Genomic DNA, 16,919 nt, shown 5'->3' with positions numbered 1-16,919 from the left:
CCTCCCCCACCTCCTCCACCCACGTCCTGGCTCAGCTCCTCCCTGGTGGCAATCTAGATGGCAGATAATGCTGGCACAGCGGTGCTGGTGCCAGGCACCATGTCCAGCAGGCAGGACATTGTCATCTACCCTAAACGTTATGGGCACCTGCTATGGGTGCCTGCTGCCTGTCTGCAGGGTCACGGGGAGCTGTTGCTTCTAACAAGGACCATGGTTTCCCTGTGTCCCAGGGCTGCGGCCAGGTCTGTGGCCACAGGTTCCCTGCTTCTGCCACAGCCGGTGTGTGGAGTCCTGGCCCGAGACTAAGAGGGGAACAGGGGCCTTCATGTGCAGATACCTCTTTCTCTCTCATGTGCCAGTACTGACTCTGTAGACCCCAGGAACCCCCAGGTCCCTGGGCTGGTGTCAGTGGTGTCTGTCTGTGTGTACCTGTGGCTATTCCACTGTCTACTTCTCAGAGGTCTGCATGTAGACCTCCTGTATGCTGTTGACATAGGGAGGGCCACACCCTGCTGATCACACAGGGGATTCCAAGTGCCAAGCAGCCTCTCTGTGCCCAGAACTTCCAGGTGCCATTCTCCCATCTCAGAGGTAAGAAGACCGAGACCCAGCTGCTCTTGGCCAACTTATCCACAGGGCCCTTGGCTGGGCACGTGGACAGGTGATGGGCAACAGTGAATCAGGCCCAAGTGCTTCTGGCCTAGAGGAGTCCTGAGTGGGGCAGTCAGATGAGTCCACTGGGATACTGGCCTGGGGCAGCTTGTACTGGGAACTATCAGTGGTAGGGGCTCCGGAGATGGATGCTGGGGGCCGTGGGGGCCAGTCCCAGGCCTGAGACCAGAGAGAAGAGGCCCAGGGAGTTAACCGGAGAGGGAGAGGCATTGCCCTTCTGAAGGGGGGGGGCATTCCTGGGAACAGACCCAGCTTGTGTAAAGGGCTCGAGTTTGCCACTGGCATTGTGGTTCTCCTGAGCACCACATGGAGGAACATGCTTCTCATCTGTACCTCCTGAAGGTCACTGAGAAGGACATGGTTTCCAGGGTGGGTGGCATGCCCACAAGGGACAGAAATACCATCCGTTTCCCAGCCTCAAGTCCCCATATCCCCCTGGCATGGGTGGTCTCCACCTGTAGCTGCGGCCAGCTCTCCCTGGCAGCCCAGGCAGGACTGGCTGGTGTGCCAGCTAATGGGCCCACCTTTAGCGTGAGTGCCTTTCAGCCTGGCAGCGGGGGTGACTGGAGTGCTTCTGCTGAAGAGCAGGGCCCTGACCCTGCAGCTGGGAAGGAGGGGGTGATCACAGCTCCACCCTCCCAAGATACAGACAGATGCGCAGCTTAATGGACCGAGGGGGAGGCAGTGGTAAACACCCGCTGGCCCTGTGATCACTTCCACAGCTGGGGGCATCCCAGGTCGAGCCAAGGGGGAGGGGGCCAGTCAGAGCCCACTCCTGCCTCATCTTGGGGCAGGAGCACCCAGGGCCAGAGATGCATCTACAGTGTCACCAAACTGGCATCTCTATGGTCTGCCGTGTATATCAACCCTTTCACACCCCAGGCTGGGCCAGCAGGAGGCATTAAACACCAGAGTCCTTTGCCAGATGGGGAAACTGGAACCCAGAGAGGGGCAAACCCTTGCCGGGCTCCATGGGGACTCAGTGTGCAGGGAGCACACAGCTTCAAGCGCACTCGTCTCAGCACCCCTAGGATGCCCCTAAGACCTTGTCCCTGTAGTCCCTGCTCTGGCTTGGGATAAGCTGTTCCTGCCTTGGGGAGTAGCTGAAAATTAGGCTTCAGGAGTCTGGCGGGAAGATCCTTAAATTTAAACAAACAAACAAAAAAGATCCTTAAATTTTGAGTTTTCTACAGAGTAAGAAAAGAAAATAGGTTTGGGGCTAAGGCAGCCTCTTTGTTTGTTTGGGGCCTGGCCTGTGAGGGAGAGGAGACCAGGCTGAGGGCACAGCTTTTCATTCCCTATTCCCTAGTCCTTCATTCTGTCCTGTGTCTGCTCTGCATACCACCCTGGAAGGGAGGAAGGATGCAGATATGGCAGGAACTAAGGAAAGGCCAGAGCAGGAGCTGAGGGTCCTGGATGCCCAGAAGGTGGAGGGGCTGATGGACTGGGACATAGGAGCAGCCTCACTGGGAAGGACCAGACGAGTCAGGCCACCAGGAGGAACAGAGGCATTCGGGCAGAGACCAGGAATGGGCCTGGAGTGAGGTGTTCAGCATGGCTGGAACACAGTGAGGAATGAGGTTAACAGGGAGACATGAACAGCCTGATCCTGGGGTCCTGAGTGCAGGCTCAGGCTGGGCCTTGAAGAGGACATGCCAGGGCAGGGGCTATTCATAGGTGGGAGCCTAGTTGGAGTGGTGGGTGCGAGTCTGCTACCATGGGTGTTTCTGATCAAAAGACCGAGGAGGCATGGCAACCCAGGGATGGGTGGTGAGAGGGAGAGAAGGGCCAGTCCTGAGCTCCTGGGGGAGGTGGGGTCAGCCCATGGAGTCATCAACTCATTTATGTGTTCGCTGTAAAAAATCATGTTGCCTCCATCCCCCACTTCCATGAGCTCCTTAAGGGTAGCACTCAGCACCTACCAGGCAGCAGCAAAGAAAGAATGCCATGATGTGGGCAAGGCAGGAGAGGACTCAGTGTGGCCGGGAGGGATGGAGGCCAGGGAGGAGGAACAGACAGGTTCAGGGGGCCTGGATCATAGGCATGAATCCCCTGGTACCTGACAGCCCGGCTGTGAATCTCCACCATCAAAAGATACCTCAGGTAGGTCCTTTAAGTAGAGATAATAATCCAGCTGCTCACCAGATATACAAGGCCCAGAGCTGGAGTGGCAAGGGCCTACCCTACCTTATTGGCCCCCGGGCCTCAGCAGGCAGCCTAGGGTGCCTCTTCCTGTGGTTAGCAGAGAGACCATGGCTCTGAGACACTGGCATGATGGAAACGGTGCAGGTGTATCCAGCACCAGCCCAAATCAAACATAGCTGCCTGAGTTTGCGAGGGCCACCTGGGTGGAGACTGGCAGACAGTGAGGGTTCCCTTCTCTTCCCCACATTTGGGGCCTTTCAGCCCTCAAGAAGAGACCTAATATGAGCTTCTCACTCCACCACTCCCTTGGCACCTGGCCTCCTTCTGAGCTCTCCTGGTGGAAGCAGAAGCTTCTGTGGCTGTGACAAGCCTGGTCCCTGATCCTAGTCTGATGGTCTCCTGGAAGACAGGCTGTTGCTCAGGGAAGTCCCAGGAGAGGACAGAGTCCCCGTCTTGCAGGGACTCTTCCAGGTCAGTGTATCAAAGTCTGAAAGATCCTGGAGCCAAGGGATTTCTTTGCCCTGGGTCTCTCCAGAGTCTGGGTACATCCTTAACCTCCAAGGTGACACCAACTTTGGAGAGCATCACTTTATAGCACCCTGTCTGCCCACAGGGGACTCCACAGCTCTTCTAGGGTGGCATGAGAGGTTCATTTCTGCACCCTGTGTCCCAGCACCAAGAGGAGCCTCAAATACTGCTGAATGCTGGATGAAGGTTCCAGGCTCCACTCCAAAGAGCCCTCAGTGCTACCCTGTGAGTCTGGGCAGCACCTCCTTCCCCGAATTCACATCTGCCCTTTCTGGGGATGGGCAGGTCGTAGGGGCTGGGGATGGCACCATAGTTCTTACCTTGATGTTGTCCTGCCAGCGGTGGGCTTTCTGGAAGTTCTCGGCAGCATCGGCCAGTCTCTGAGGAACAGAGCACGTGGAGGTCAGAGGCTGAGGAAGGTACATGCCCAGCCCGAGCCTTCTCTCCATCCTTAGTACTCCCTGGGGCCAGGCTGGCTCCGGGTCTCCCTTGCCCCATCCTGCCAAGCACTCAGGGATTCCCTGGCTCAGACCTTTACCAGCTTGCTCAGTGGGCGCTTCCCCCCCCCCCCACAGCTGGGTTCATACAGGACAGCTGAAGCCTGCACAAAGTGACCAGAGTGCATCTCTACGGGACTCCTTATGCTTCAGCCCAGCCACATCTCCTGCCCACAGGATAGCAGGGGGACTCCCAGGACCTTGTGGACCCAGGCCCTGGAGTCAACCCCCATTGCCACTTTACCTCCGATGAACTAGTGTCACTCCAGTGCCAAGAGGAGGTCCTCCCTAGTCAAGGGTGAGCCGCCACAAGTGATAGGGTGTCCTGCTGATCCATCTTGGGCCCCAGCTTGCTCAGGGCTCAGCAGGAGGTGCCCCTAGCACACCTCTGCCCACCTAGGCCTATTCGCACTGTCCTTAAGCCAACTTCCTGAGCCCCTTCCCAGCATGGCTCTCCAAGCCTTCTGTCCACACAAGCTTGGCCATCCCTTGGGGCTGGTCCCTGCGTTCTCCTCCATCACGGCCCCTCTGCTTGTGAGCAGCCCTTCTATCCCACACCTTGGTACCCGCCATGCCTGGCACCAGACCATGCTGATGTGCAGAGAGGTGGCAGGCCACCCCGGACCCTCACAGCCTAGAGGAGGAAACAGACACAAAACTGGGTAGGACAACCAGAACAGGAGCAGCTGAAGTGTTTCCAGGAAGCTTAGTGCGATGGGAACTTGGGGCATCAGGGAAAGCTTCCAGAGGAGGCATTAGCACTCTGTCACCCTCAGGGCCTGAATCTTGGCTGCCCAGTAATTCTTATTTTGCACCTCTGTGGATACTGTCCCTCCAGGACCTCTGGAACTCCTGATGATGGCCCTCTGGGGCCTCCTGCAGAGCAGAGTGCAGTGAATTCCTATTAATCATATTGATGACTGTTATCATGAACTGGTCACTTACTACATGCCAAGCCTGCCACCAAGCCAGTGACACATCATGTATACCTGTCTCTGTCCATGCCTAACATCTTTCTCAGATGAGGACACCCAGGCATGGAGACAGTGAGCAGTCTTCCCAAGGTCACATTGTCTAGGTCAGGCTGGGGCCCAAAGTCTGGGCTTTACAACCACATTTATCTTGCTCAGCCCCTGCACAAGGTCTGAAGGCACATTCCATGGGCCCACCATGCCTGGTGAGGGACAGGGCATTTCTGGTGGGGGTAGGGGCTCTGGTCTTCTACCCCGGCCCCATTCCATCCCATGGGTGGAACAGTGGGTCCTGCCTCCTGGCCTCCAGCCCTTACTCAGAAGGCCCTGGCCTCTTGGTATTTAGGACACGTGCGCCCATCCATGAGTCCAGGCCTGGTGTGGCCAAAGCCTGGCAGCTGCCCATAATGGGGACATAGGAGCTGGGACTCGGGATACTGGTTTTCCTACCCCCCAGCATGGAACAGGGTGGTGGTGGGGTATGGCCTACATTCTCTGGGGCAGGATGTCACCTCTGGCAGTTAAAAGGGCTGACCAGGGCCATCCTCAATCCCACTAGGCCTAGCTCCCCCTCTTCCTCAGGCCAAGAACAATGAGTGCTGGGAAGACTATGAGCTGGGGGTCTTGGGGACAGGGTAGGAAAGTCCCTCTTGAAGTCAAGCACCCTCCCTTTACAATGCTGAGCCCCTCTTGGCCTCCAATTCTCCCGCCTGTTATCCCACCTGTCTTCTTTGTAGGTTCCAGCCTCTGCCCACCGTTATGCTTGGGGGGGCCCCACCCCTTTTACCGAGCTTCAGGGACCACAGGCCTCTCTACTCCCAGAAACCTCCCATATCTTGCCTCCAATCATGGCGCCCCCGAGAGGTCCTGGACACCCTCCTAGGGTGGCCCTCAGGCCCACTGGAGTGCATGCCATTCCCTCTTGGAATGAACCCATCCCCACTAGAACCACCTATGTCTTACTTGTGCTATCACTCAAATCACCTACCATTCATCCCCAGCCCAGGCTCTGTCCTCCCTCAGGCTCCTGTGTCCTCTCTCACCCTTTGTCATCTAGTCTCTCACTGTGGATCTGATTCTGTGGCCAGCCCCCTACCCCTTCAGCAGCTCCCTATGGCTCTGCATAGAAAAGGCAAAGTTTTCTTAGGGTCCCCAGGGGTCCACTTATACTCACTTCCATCCTGGGGCCTCTTCTCAGCCTAAATGACAAATACCCCTACCCTAACCCCAACCCCCAGGATGGGGGAGGCCCCTGATTCACAAGTCTGCAGTGTTCTTTTGCAGACAATATTACTATGTAACATACATGGCACAATAGCTGTTATTACTGTTAACTGAGCATCTACTGTGCCAGCTTAGCACCTGGGCTAAATGAGAGGGTGGGAAGCCCAGGGACAGCCCCTGCAGGGTGAGTCTTGGGCAATCACTTCATGCCCCCTTTGCTTACCCAGTGGCCTCTACCTTCCCAGGGACCCCAGACCTCTACCTTCCCAGGGACCCCTTCTCAGAGTAGGCCTGAAGCCCACGTGGGGCTCCCTGACACCAGTGCCCTTCATGGGGGGATGAGGCGATGGTAGTGTGTGGGATTAACAGGATCAGGCCTCTTGCTTCAGAAAAGCCACAGGCTTGATGGGGTGGCAAACACCAAACTGACATCAGCTGGAGTCTCCCAACTGGGCCACAGCCTCAAGGAGCTGTCCTTTCCTGAACCCACCTTCCCTGCTGGCCAGGGGTGCCAGCTCCTTCACCTTCTCAAGGCTCAGCTCTGTCTGTGGGAGGCCCAGGCCCGAGGCCCAGGGCTCCCTAGCTGCACAGCTACGATGAGGAAGACCGAGGGGGCCCTAGCCCCGAGCCTCTTCGAAGTCCCACGGGCTTGAAGGCCTGGGTCAGCCCGCTGACTCGTGAATAACGGGGCTGCAATAGCCACAGCGAAAGGATTACGTTTAATCCTCAGTAACGATCAAGCCATTATTATTTGTTCGGTGTTACAGATCAATCAGCCCATCCTGGGGCGGTGGACGTGTGGAAACTGCTAAACACACAGGCCCGGTGGTGTAGGAGGACGGGTGGAGACAGCGGAACGGGGTTGGAGCAAGCAAGGAGGCTGTGGCTGCTGGAGGTCCCATCAGGTCTGAGGGGGCGAGGGGAGGAGGGGACCCGGCCCACCCACTGGCCTGCCTGAGGGGGACCGAGCAGCCACCAGAACCTGGACTCCTGGAGTCTTGAGTCCTGACCTGGGTTCAAAACCTAACTTCCTTGAGTAAGTGGCTTCCCCTGCTGGCCCTTGATTTCTTGTCTGTAAACTGGAGGGGCCAGTGCCCTGGGGTTTCTCTTGTTGGCTCTGAGCACACAAGGCTCCTGCCCACCTCTGGGTCTTCCTCTGTTACCTACTTTCTGCCTGGGATGTGCTCCCTATCACCTCAGTCAGCCCTATCAGATTGTCACCGCCCCTGGATGCCTCCTTTTGCCTCTGCCCAGTCCCTGGGGCTCCTCTGCCCTGTCAGGCACTCAGAACCTCGGGCTCCCATCTCCCCAAGCCTGGGCAGTCAGGCTTGAGCCTGGGCCATGTGCTCAAAGCCAAGGCTCACCCTGCCCTAAGGTTCATCATGCTAGCACATCCTTCCTACCACTCCTGGGTCCTTATGACAGCCTCCGGGCAGGCAGGATGGGGAAGGAAACTGAGGCCCAGAGGTGAAGACAACCCACAAGACTCTCAGCAGGGCCAGGGCAGAGGTGGGTTCACAGCCTGGTCTCATGTCCACGATACTGTCTGCCTGGGGAGATATGCTCCGTTCTCATCCCTCAGCCACTGGTAGCCTCCTGCTACCAGGCCCCTGCACTCTGCTTCCATCTTGTGCATCATCACCCAGACTGTTCAGGGGGTTTGCTCCCTCACCCCTGAGGTGTTAGTTTAGGTCTCATACCCCTTCTAACCACTCCTGCCCAGCCCCCATCTGTCCCTATCACATCTCATTGTTTTCCTCCTTGAGCTCCAAGCTTGGTGAGGGCTGTATCTGATAGCTGTTCACTTTACAATAAGCTGGCCTCTTGCACACAGTAGGTGTACAATGAACATCTGCTAACTCAAGGTCAGGGTATCTCTGAATTGGGTAGAGACTCAGCCAGGAGTCTGGCTCTGCCAGCCAGCTGCGTGACCCCAGAGTGTATGGTTTAACGTCTCTCAGCCACTTTTCCTCATCACGTTGGGGAGGGTTAGTGTGGCCTCTGAGGGTGATGCTGCTGCAAAGCTGCTGATGGTGGCTTGCCTGGCCTGAGACGTCCTCACTGTGGCCAAGGCATTGGCAGGAGCCATGGTGGGGCTGCTGGGCAGGGCTGCTCATGGCCAAGTCCATCACAATAACAGCAGGCATTTCAGAGGCAATTATCAGAGAGTTTCACTTAACAATCAATTTCCCTCAGCTCTGGAAACTGTTCTTACAGGAAAAGGCAAGAGAGAGGAGGACTGGTGGTGTGCTGGGCTGGGGATGCAGCTCCCCTGCGGAGCAGCCCTGTGCAGACACCTTCAGATTTCACTAAGTTAAACGTCTTTCCATTGCCATGGAGCTGATGATCTCCAATGAGGGGCCTGGAGCCTTGGTGGGTGCCCCTCAGAGGCCAGCAGCTGGTGGTGGGGGTGGGGGTCCAGCCCCTGCTGCACGCTGAGAGGGGCGTGGCTTGGGTGTGAGGGGGCTGGAGCCCTTAGGCTTTTCCCTCCTCATTGGGGGCCCACCCCTCACCCAATGCTGGGTGCCCCACTTCCCCCAAGCCTCCTCCTCTCACCCCAGAGCTGGCCTAGTCCGAACAGGTCCGGGGAGTGACTGCCTATCAAACAGGATTTGTTTCGTGCAGCCCAGAGGGAAAGATTGTACGAGGTGTTTGGTCTTAATTAGTTATAGCTACTCCCTCTTCCAAGAGGATACAAGAGGCTTAGGATGAAAGGCCCTGAACCCATGGGGAGCAGGATATTGAGATCTAGACCCCTGAGGGCTGAGCCTGGCAGAAGCTATGATGGGAGACCCTGAGGTGGAGGCTGGGGGCTGCAAAGTCCTAGCACCAAGCAGATACCCTGCAAACATTGCCTGAGGGTTGCAAGGAAGGTACTGGTGGCAGGTGACACCAGACCCCACTCCTGGCAGCTCCCTTGGGCCAGGGCTTCACCGACTGTGCAGTTCATCCACTGACAGGTGGAAGACTGGGCCTTTCCTTTACCTGCCCCATCCAATCCTAGCAAGACACTGGAGAGGTGGAGTCTTCTGTTCCCCTGCCTTTTACAGGGGGAGGGGACCGAGACTTGGAGCAGTAGTGCCACTACCCTAGGCCTCTGGTGGAGAAGCAGAAGAGGGGCCATGAACCCAGGGCTATCAGTAGTGTTGGACAGTGAGCATCTTAGGGAAAGTCTAGGTCTGGCCACATAGGCCTGCTGCTTGGGCTCCAATGCCCCCTACCTGCCCTTAAGAGCAGTTCCTTTGTCCTTCTGTCAGGAGAGTGGATCAGTAACTGGGCTCCCAGTAACTGCTTTGAGCCCACCCCCTGACCTTGGAGTCACAGGCCCAGACCTTGGGAGGGGTTAAGGACTAGGGTGTCCAGCAGCTCCTGATCAACCCAGCACTGCCACTGATACCACCCTGCTTCCCTCCCTGCCTGCGGGCTCTGTATTAGCTCTGTATTGTGCACTGATAGATACTAAGTACAGATTTCCAATTTCCAGAGCTGTTATGGTCTAATGAGTAAATAATATACATATTTAAAACTGTCTAAAAACATATCTGCATAATTAAAATATCTGCATAATAATGAAGCAAGATTCAATGTAGCAAGGAGGCAGCTAGAGCTCCAGGGCTGACAATAAGGGTCGATGTGCAGGTGGGATTGGGGGTCACGGCCCTGTGGGTGTCTTCCTTCCTGCTACTTTGGCCTGAGTGGCCATTTGTCTGTCTGTCCACCACCTACTCCTAGTAGGTACATCCACAGTCGGGAAGCAGGCAAATCCCCACTTGGCCCCATCTTTGCACAACTTGTGGCCTGGGGGAGGCACATGTGTAGACGGACAGTGCCTGCTGCCTGAGTGACAGCTGCCTCAATGACTCTTTGCCACCATCTGCAGCACATGATGTGCTCAGGGATTTCTGGGCACAGCCTCGCTCACCACGCCCTTCCAAGGGCAGGGCCTGTCCTGATCCCCCAGTTTTCTGGGTTCTGAAGGGTGGAGAGAAAGAAGCACACTGGCATGGGCAGAATGGGTTGCCCTGGACCCGTGACTTACACATGGTAGTCAATGGAGATGCCTGTGGCTTTGCCTTCCTGTCATATGTACCATGGACCCCAGTGCCGCTTGGGCAGGACAGCTCCTACCCCCCCACCCCCGCCTCCTTCCTCTCCTCTTGCCTCTGTCCACACTGGACACACCTGGCTCCTGTCCTGTGACACCCCTGACCCACCCTTTCTGTATGAACCAGACTTTCAGCTGAAAGATAAAACCACCACCAAAACAATGAAAAACAAACACTCAAACCTCAGACCAAACTGCAGGGAAAACAACCAACAGGCCTCGAAGTGAAGGGAGCCTTGGGGAAAAGCCATCACAGGAGGCCCAAGCTATTGTTGGCAGCAACAGGCTCCCTCACCTTTTCCCTCACCAGCTGCACATGTTCTCTATGAGTTTATTAAAAAAAAAATTAGTAAGATGGATTTTTTTCCTTAAAAAAAAAAAAAAGGTCAGAATAAATGTACCAGGAAAAAAAAAACATTCGAGTTGTGGTTCCCCTCTGGAGGGGCTACTGCCTCTCCACCCCCAGGCCCAGGCTTGCTTGCTCTTTGTGGGCATCTTGGGCTCATTATTGATTCCTGTGCCTCCCCTGTCCTCCCTGCAAGGGCAGCCTGTGCTTTAATTTCTCAGGAAAAATAGGAAGAAGTGAGGGGTAGCTTGTACTAAAAATGGGGATGGGGCTGGGGAATCTGGTATCCCAGAAGCTTGAATTTCAGATAGGACGGGATTTCCCAAAACATCCTGGGCGCCCAAGGAAGGTTGCTATGTTGTATTTTGCCTGGGGGGACTTTTAAAAAACATACTCTCTCGTTACTGATATGTTACCCTATACTGGATAGTTTAACATCAAGAGTAGGAAGCCATGTGGGAAGAGTAGGAAGGAAAGGAGGTGAAGTGGCACTCAGGTTGACATAAATTCCACTGGCTTCACTGTTTTAGCTTTCAGTGGGAACCACAGTCAGTATAGAAAGAGCTGGGTCCAGTGTATTATGGGGCAGGATCCAAATGTATCCACTGTGAATGGGGCAAGGGGCACAGAAAGGGGCCTCTGTGGCTGGGCAAGGACATTCACAAGGGCCTGCTTGAATTTACGGAGCAGTTGTCAGGAACTGCGGATGAAGTCCACCCTTGGGAAATTTCAACTCTGGTGTTGGGCTGCTTTAGGAAGATATGAGTGTGGACAGCCTCGTGCTGAGGGCAGCAGGATGGGCCCGGCTCTTGGGGCCCTGCCCTGCCCAGTCACTGCTGCTGCTCCTGAGTTTCCTGACAGGTACCTGCAAGAGTTTCCCTGATGAGAAATGAGCCAATACATCCAACACACAGGTCAGAGCTTGGGCTGTGTCCCCAGAGCCCAGCCGTATGCAAGCACCTTACCCCCAAGGAGCATGAGCTGGGGGCTGGGCCATGTGGATTCCAAGGCTGAAGGGGCTCCTTCCAAGGTACTGCCCCACTCAGCACAATCCCTCAGGGAGGCTCACATGGGTGAGAACCCACCAACCTAGCTGGCACTCCCTTAGACTCCAGCATGAAACCTGTGTATCTCTATAGGTGAATCGGTCCCTGGTGAGCCAGGTGAAATTTCTCATAAAATTTCCAGTTTTGTCAGGTTCCTCCCTCTGAATGATCACCCAGTGTAACTCACCAATGTTTCTTTCATTCCTGATGATAGCATCAGGTGAGGGTGTCAGGCCCAGGGCTGTTGGCACTCTCCAGTTAGAGGAGATGAGCGACACACCATTCATCAAAGTGTACCATGGAACTTGTCGCTGACTTCTTTCCCTCATCAGGCCATGTTCTAGAGACAAAGGTATATTACAATGGCCCTGCCACAGAGGCTAGGAGGCCTGAGCTCCTAAGGCTGGCCCAGTGTATAATTTGGGAAGCGATGCCTTCATCTCTCTGGACCTGTTTCTCACTTGTATGATGGGGACCAGAATCCCACCCGGGCTCACTTAGGCCCATGGGAATTCAGGTGCAGAATAAGGTCCAGACAGAGAGCAGGATTCTGAGCAGGATGCAGACTCACTCTGGGTATTGGAGATAGAGCCCCAGGTCCTATAGGCTGCTCCTTCCCTCAACTCTGCCCAAGGACCCACCGACTGCTCTACCACAACCTTGGATTTTCTTGGGCCTTCTGACCTTGGCTTGACCTGGCTTCATTTGAAGCGTATGCCAATGGACTGTCCCTCTCCTCAGCCTCGCCTTTGTCCACTGGCCCCCAGCACCCTGCCTGGCCTCCAGCCCAACCCTGCCTTGGACAGAACAGGGAGGGGGGGATCCATCTGAATGTCCTACTTGACCAACTCTACCCAAGCTGGGCTGTCATTTCCCCAAGGCCATCCCTTGGAAGCTGCTCTCCTCCAAAGCCCCCTACTCCTGTGACTCTCCTCTCCCTTCTGACCGGACCTTTCAAACTGCCCTCAACCCAACTTCAGACTCCTACCCAAGCTACTTAGCATAAGCTCATCCTCCCCAGGCCCCCACACCTTTAGGCCTCCCACATAGGCCCATGTCCCCCCACCACCTCTTTCCTGTTGTCACCCTTTATGGGGACCTGTGTGGCCTGGCCTTGCCAACCTAGGCACTCTTCCCCCATGCTGACCTGGAGTTCTGCCCTTCCACCATGCTTAGGTTCCTTCCCCTTGTTTGTGCTGTACTCTAAACCTGGACTGGTCCCTCACCCCCTCACCTGCTCATCCACCTCCTCCAGGAAGCCTGGTACTCCTGCCAGCCTGGTTTCCAGAATTCCCTATGGTACTTCCATCACTACTTTGCTGATTCCCCCCATATGTGGGCATGGACTTGATTCACGGATGTGTGTGACCCTGGTGCCAGGTGTAGGCTTCCCCCTTGGTCAGTGAGGTGGGGTGGGGGCATGATCAGAAGGTGCCCTTAGAGACCTGCTGGCTTAGAGACCACAGGTTTCCCTGAGGGGTGGAAATGGCAGAGAACAGGCCAGAAACAGCACTGATGACAGAACACGGGGATCCCAGAAGGTGCAGAGGTAAAGGCTGAGTGAGGGTAATGGGTAGAGTGAGGCTGACTACAGGTCCGACAGAGCACCCCATACAGAGGGGTCAAGAGGTTGCCTCAGGGGTCTGAACTGAAGATGTCTGCCTTCCAGGACCCCAGCCTCACTCTGAAATTCATGAAAATGTTGTCCACCAGTCCCACTTGGCTGTTGCCAAGTCAGTGATAAAATGGTTTAGAAGCAAAAGTCACTGAAGCCTTGCCAGAGTGAGAGGCTGGGGGGTGATGGACATGGGTCTCTAATCTGGCCAGGTCAGCCAGGAGTTGGGTCCTCCTGCTCTGGCCCCAGACCAGTGCATTCTCCTATAATGCTCCAATACCCTCCTCCAAGAAGCCTTCTCAGGTGTCCTTATGCCCCACCCTGGCTCAGGGACAGGCCATGAGAGGGTAGTGGTTCCAGTGGGTAGAGATTGATATGACCTTCCTTCCTTTCTGCCAACAAATGTTTATTAAGCACCTACTGTGTCCCTGACCTATGCTAGGTTAGTACAGATGTGGTCCTGCTCTTAGGCAGTATACCCTCTGTAAGTTCTTCTTTATATCCCACCTATCTTATCACTACAACTCAGTCCTACTGTCCTGAGCATGAAACTTGGTAGAGGCCTCTACAGTAACAGCTGCCCAGGGTAGCAGCTTTATTGGTAGAATTTAGGGGTGCTAGAGGCCTCTCTGTTATGAAATGTATTTCCACATAAAAGCTGAACCTGAGCACCCCCCACCAACTAGAGTAGAGGAGTCCAGGCCCCTGCCTGTGAGGACAGCAGAGCCCAAGCCCCCACCCAGCCACCATGCTCCCTTCCCATGATGTTATTTTTATACTTTTTCCTAAAACACAGCCTGAGCGGGCCCTTCTCGACTCTATTAACATTAGGAATCTAATCAGTAATCAGGCAGCTCATAATTTTCTGATTAGCTCTGATTAGACCCAACCTCAGGGGGAGAGGGAGTGGGACAGTGAGAGGGGAGGTGGGGCCAGTGGGGCACCAGGATATGCCTGAGGGGGCATTGGCTGGATTGAGGATGGAAGGCAGAGGGAAAGAGCCTCTTGCCCCACTGTCCTCTATCCTGACAGAGGGTACAGGGTGGAGTCTTGGGTTGCACTGGGTCAGAAAGGTCCAGGGGTCAGAGAGCAGGGCAGTAGGAAAGGGGCACCCAGTCCACTTGCTGCAGCGACCCCAGAGCAAGTTGGGCCTGGACTTTCAGAACCATGGACAGAGGCAGGCAGGCTTGGCAGGGTGGCCCAAAGGGCCAGGTTTGGGCATCTATCTGGGTCCTACCCTGTCTAGGTCTTACCCTGTCACATTCCAGGAATGATCCCAGGAGTTGCCTTAAGTGGTGGTGACAGTGATGGGATCCGGCTGCTCAGAGGGATGCAATATGTGACCTTCACATGGAGAACTGGCCCTGGCCACTGTTGAACGCACTATAGGCAGAGCTTGATGATCATCACCTTCAATGTAAAGACAATGAGGCTGAGGGTCCCACTGCACAGTGGGGAAGCCAAGGCCTGGACGGACCACCCAGGTGATGGTGCCAGTTTGGGGCAAGCCTGGACCTATACAGAGGCTTCCCAGGCCAGTCAAACCTTTCTTCTGCCTGAAGGCTGTTTGTCACCTTTACACCACATGCGATGGATGGAATCATCATGCTGGTCAAACTAGACCTCCTAGACCTGCCACACATGGAGCTGGACCTCTGGTCTGTCCCTAGTCCTGGCCGATCATGGAGACTGACCTCCTCCTTGCCCCCCTTCACCCCTGTCCAGTGGCTTTCCTCACAGGCCCAGACTCTTCTGAGCCCCAGTCAAGTTAGGGTCAGAGTGGCCCTGCCCTTGCCCCTGGTCTGGATTACCCCTTGTTGGACACAACCATCCAGGTGACCTCTGATGAAGCGCATGAGCCCCGTTGGAGGAGATGTGCACAGCTAATGCCATGCAAATTGGCATGGAGGCAATCAGCCTGACTCTACAAGCTGCCCCACGGGCCGCAGGCTGGCTCATTGTCTTTTCTGTCAATTTGCATCTCATTACCCAGAAGGCTATGCTCGCTAGAGGTTAAAAGAAAAAGAGAATCAAGCCCCACCGCATCCTGCCTCCAGCTAGGGCACAATCCACATGTCGGACAGAGCTGCTTGGTGCACTGCCTCATGAGGTACACTCCATGGGAAGCCTACCAGCTCTACCACCCCCATCTCCATCATCACCACTGATCCCCACTTAACCACTACCAACATTGCTCATCACCCAACACCATTACTCCATCACTGGTCCTCCCATCACCAATCACCACTACTATTATTACCTTCATCTCCGTCATCACAGGCACCAACACCGTCATTGTCACCTCCACCACCACCACCTTCACCACTGTAGCCATCACCCCACTGGGGCACCTCTGCTAGCACCTCACATTACCTCATGATCACCAGCTGCTCCATCACCTCTGCATCCCTCAGGGAAGCCTGGTGAACAGGTAGAGACCACGGACTCTATCTTTCTCTGACCATAACCCTCCAGCATTATGTGAAGGTTAGAGAAGCCATAAACAAATGATCCAGTGATCAGAGACCTCATAACTCAACCACCTGGACACTGGTGCTTATAATTGGGTGTCCCAGGAAGGAAGCCCATGAGACAGGGTCGAGTTGAGGATGCCTGCCACTCGACAGAGCCCCTAGGAGACTGGGCTTTGTTTACTCCCCTGATTAGCAGTCACTGCATCTTGAGGGGCAGAGCAAGGAGCTGCATATGTGACACGGTGACTGACACCCTGTCTGAACCTCGGTTGCTTCATCTCCAAAATGGGGCTTCTAATCGTCTTGACCTCATAAGGCTGTGTGAGGATGAGAATAGATAATGAGAGGAGAATATTGAGCATCCAGGACCCACTGGATGGTCACATAAAACCTGTGGGCAAGGAAAGTGATTAGATCAGGCTGGGAAGGCTTCTGGGAAGAGGGGGCAGCAGAGCAGACTTGAAACAAGGTCAGATGGATGGGAAAAAGGAGCGGACTCCAAGTGGGAGCCTGAACAGGGCCAAGTTGTGGAGGTGGGAATGCTCATTCTCTGTGGGGAGAGGACAGTCAAGGCCAGGGCAGCTGAAGCAGGCCTTTGCCCCTCCTGAGCATCCTTGGGTATTTGTGTTCACGGTATTTGTATGGACTCTTCCATAGGACACCATGGTTTGCCTCTTGCTTCACACGTGTTCTCTCTAAGCCCCATGGAGCCCAATCACTATTACCATTCTACTGACAAGGGCACCAAGGCAGAGAGATGAGCCTAACCCAAGGCAAAGTTAGGGGCTTCCCTGCAGAGGTCACCCAGAAGAGTGGGAATTGGAGCCAGATCTTTCCATTCAGGCCATCACTCTGCTGGGTGTGATGCCTGAGACCCAACCTCATCACTATCCACCAGCTTTGGTGGCAGCAGCATGAGCACCACCTGGAATACAAAGCTGGGCACCGGTTGGCCTGGAGGCAATGCTGGGGGCCTGGGAAGAGCTGACAGGCAGACAAAGGCCTGGAGGTGGAGGGTGGGGTGGGCACAGCCTGGTTGCCAGGAGGAAACGCCCAGGGTAAAAGCTGCTCTGAATACTGGCTGCATCCTGCTGCTGCAATCAGCTTCGACACTTGGTTATTATGAGGAGTAAAGGCGGCCGGCGGGACAGCTGGAGCCTTGGCGACAACATTTAAGGCGTTTGTCAGAGCCATGGGACACGGGCTGCCAGGCGCTAATGGCTTCTGCTTGCTGCTGCCAAGTGATAGGAGGGTGGGCAGGCGGAGGCGGCCTTGCTCCTGCCCGGGCCCCATGCC

General features: G+C 55.3%; 1 protein-coding gene across 3 annotated transcripts in view; it reads right to left on the bottom strand.

The window, feature by feature from the left end:
• CACNA2D2 (calcium voltage-gated channel auxiliary subunit alpha2delta 2) overlaps nt 1-16,919 on the bottom strand; it is a 141,006-nt gene that overhangs the window by 29,422 nt on the left and 94,665 nt on the right. For all 3 annotated transcript variants that reach the window (XM_055344131.1, XM_055344132.1, XM_055344133.1), the window contains exon 4: nt 3,666-3,725. In XM_055344131.1, coding sequence (XP_055200106.1) covers nt 3,666-3,725 — 60 coding nt within the window. The remainder of the gene's footprint in view (nt 1-3,665; nt 3,726-16,919) is intronic.

Source organism: Nyctereutes procyonoides, unplaced genomic scaffold, assembly GCF_905146905.1.
Source record: "Nyctereutes procyonoides isolate TBG_1078 unplaced genomic scaffold, NYPRO_anot_genome, whole genome shotgun sequence".
NCBI classification, from domain to species: Eukaryota; Metazoa; Chordata; class Mammalia; order Carnivora; family Canidae; genus Nyctereutes; species Nyctereutes procyonoides.
This window is presented reverse-complemented; position numbering and strand designations above follow the sequence as displayed.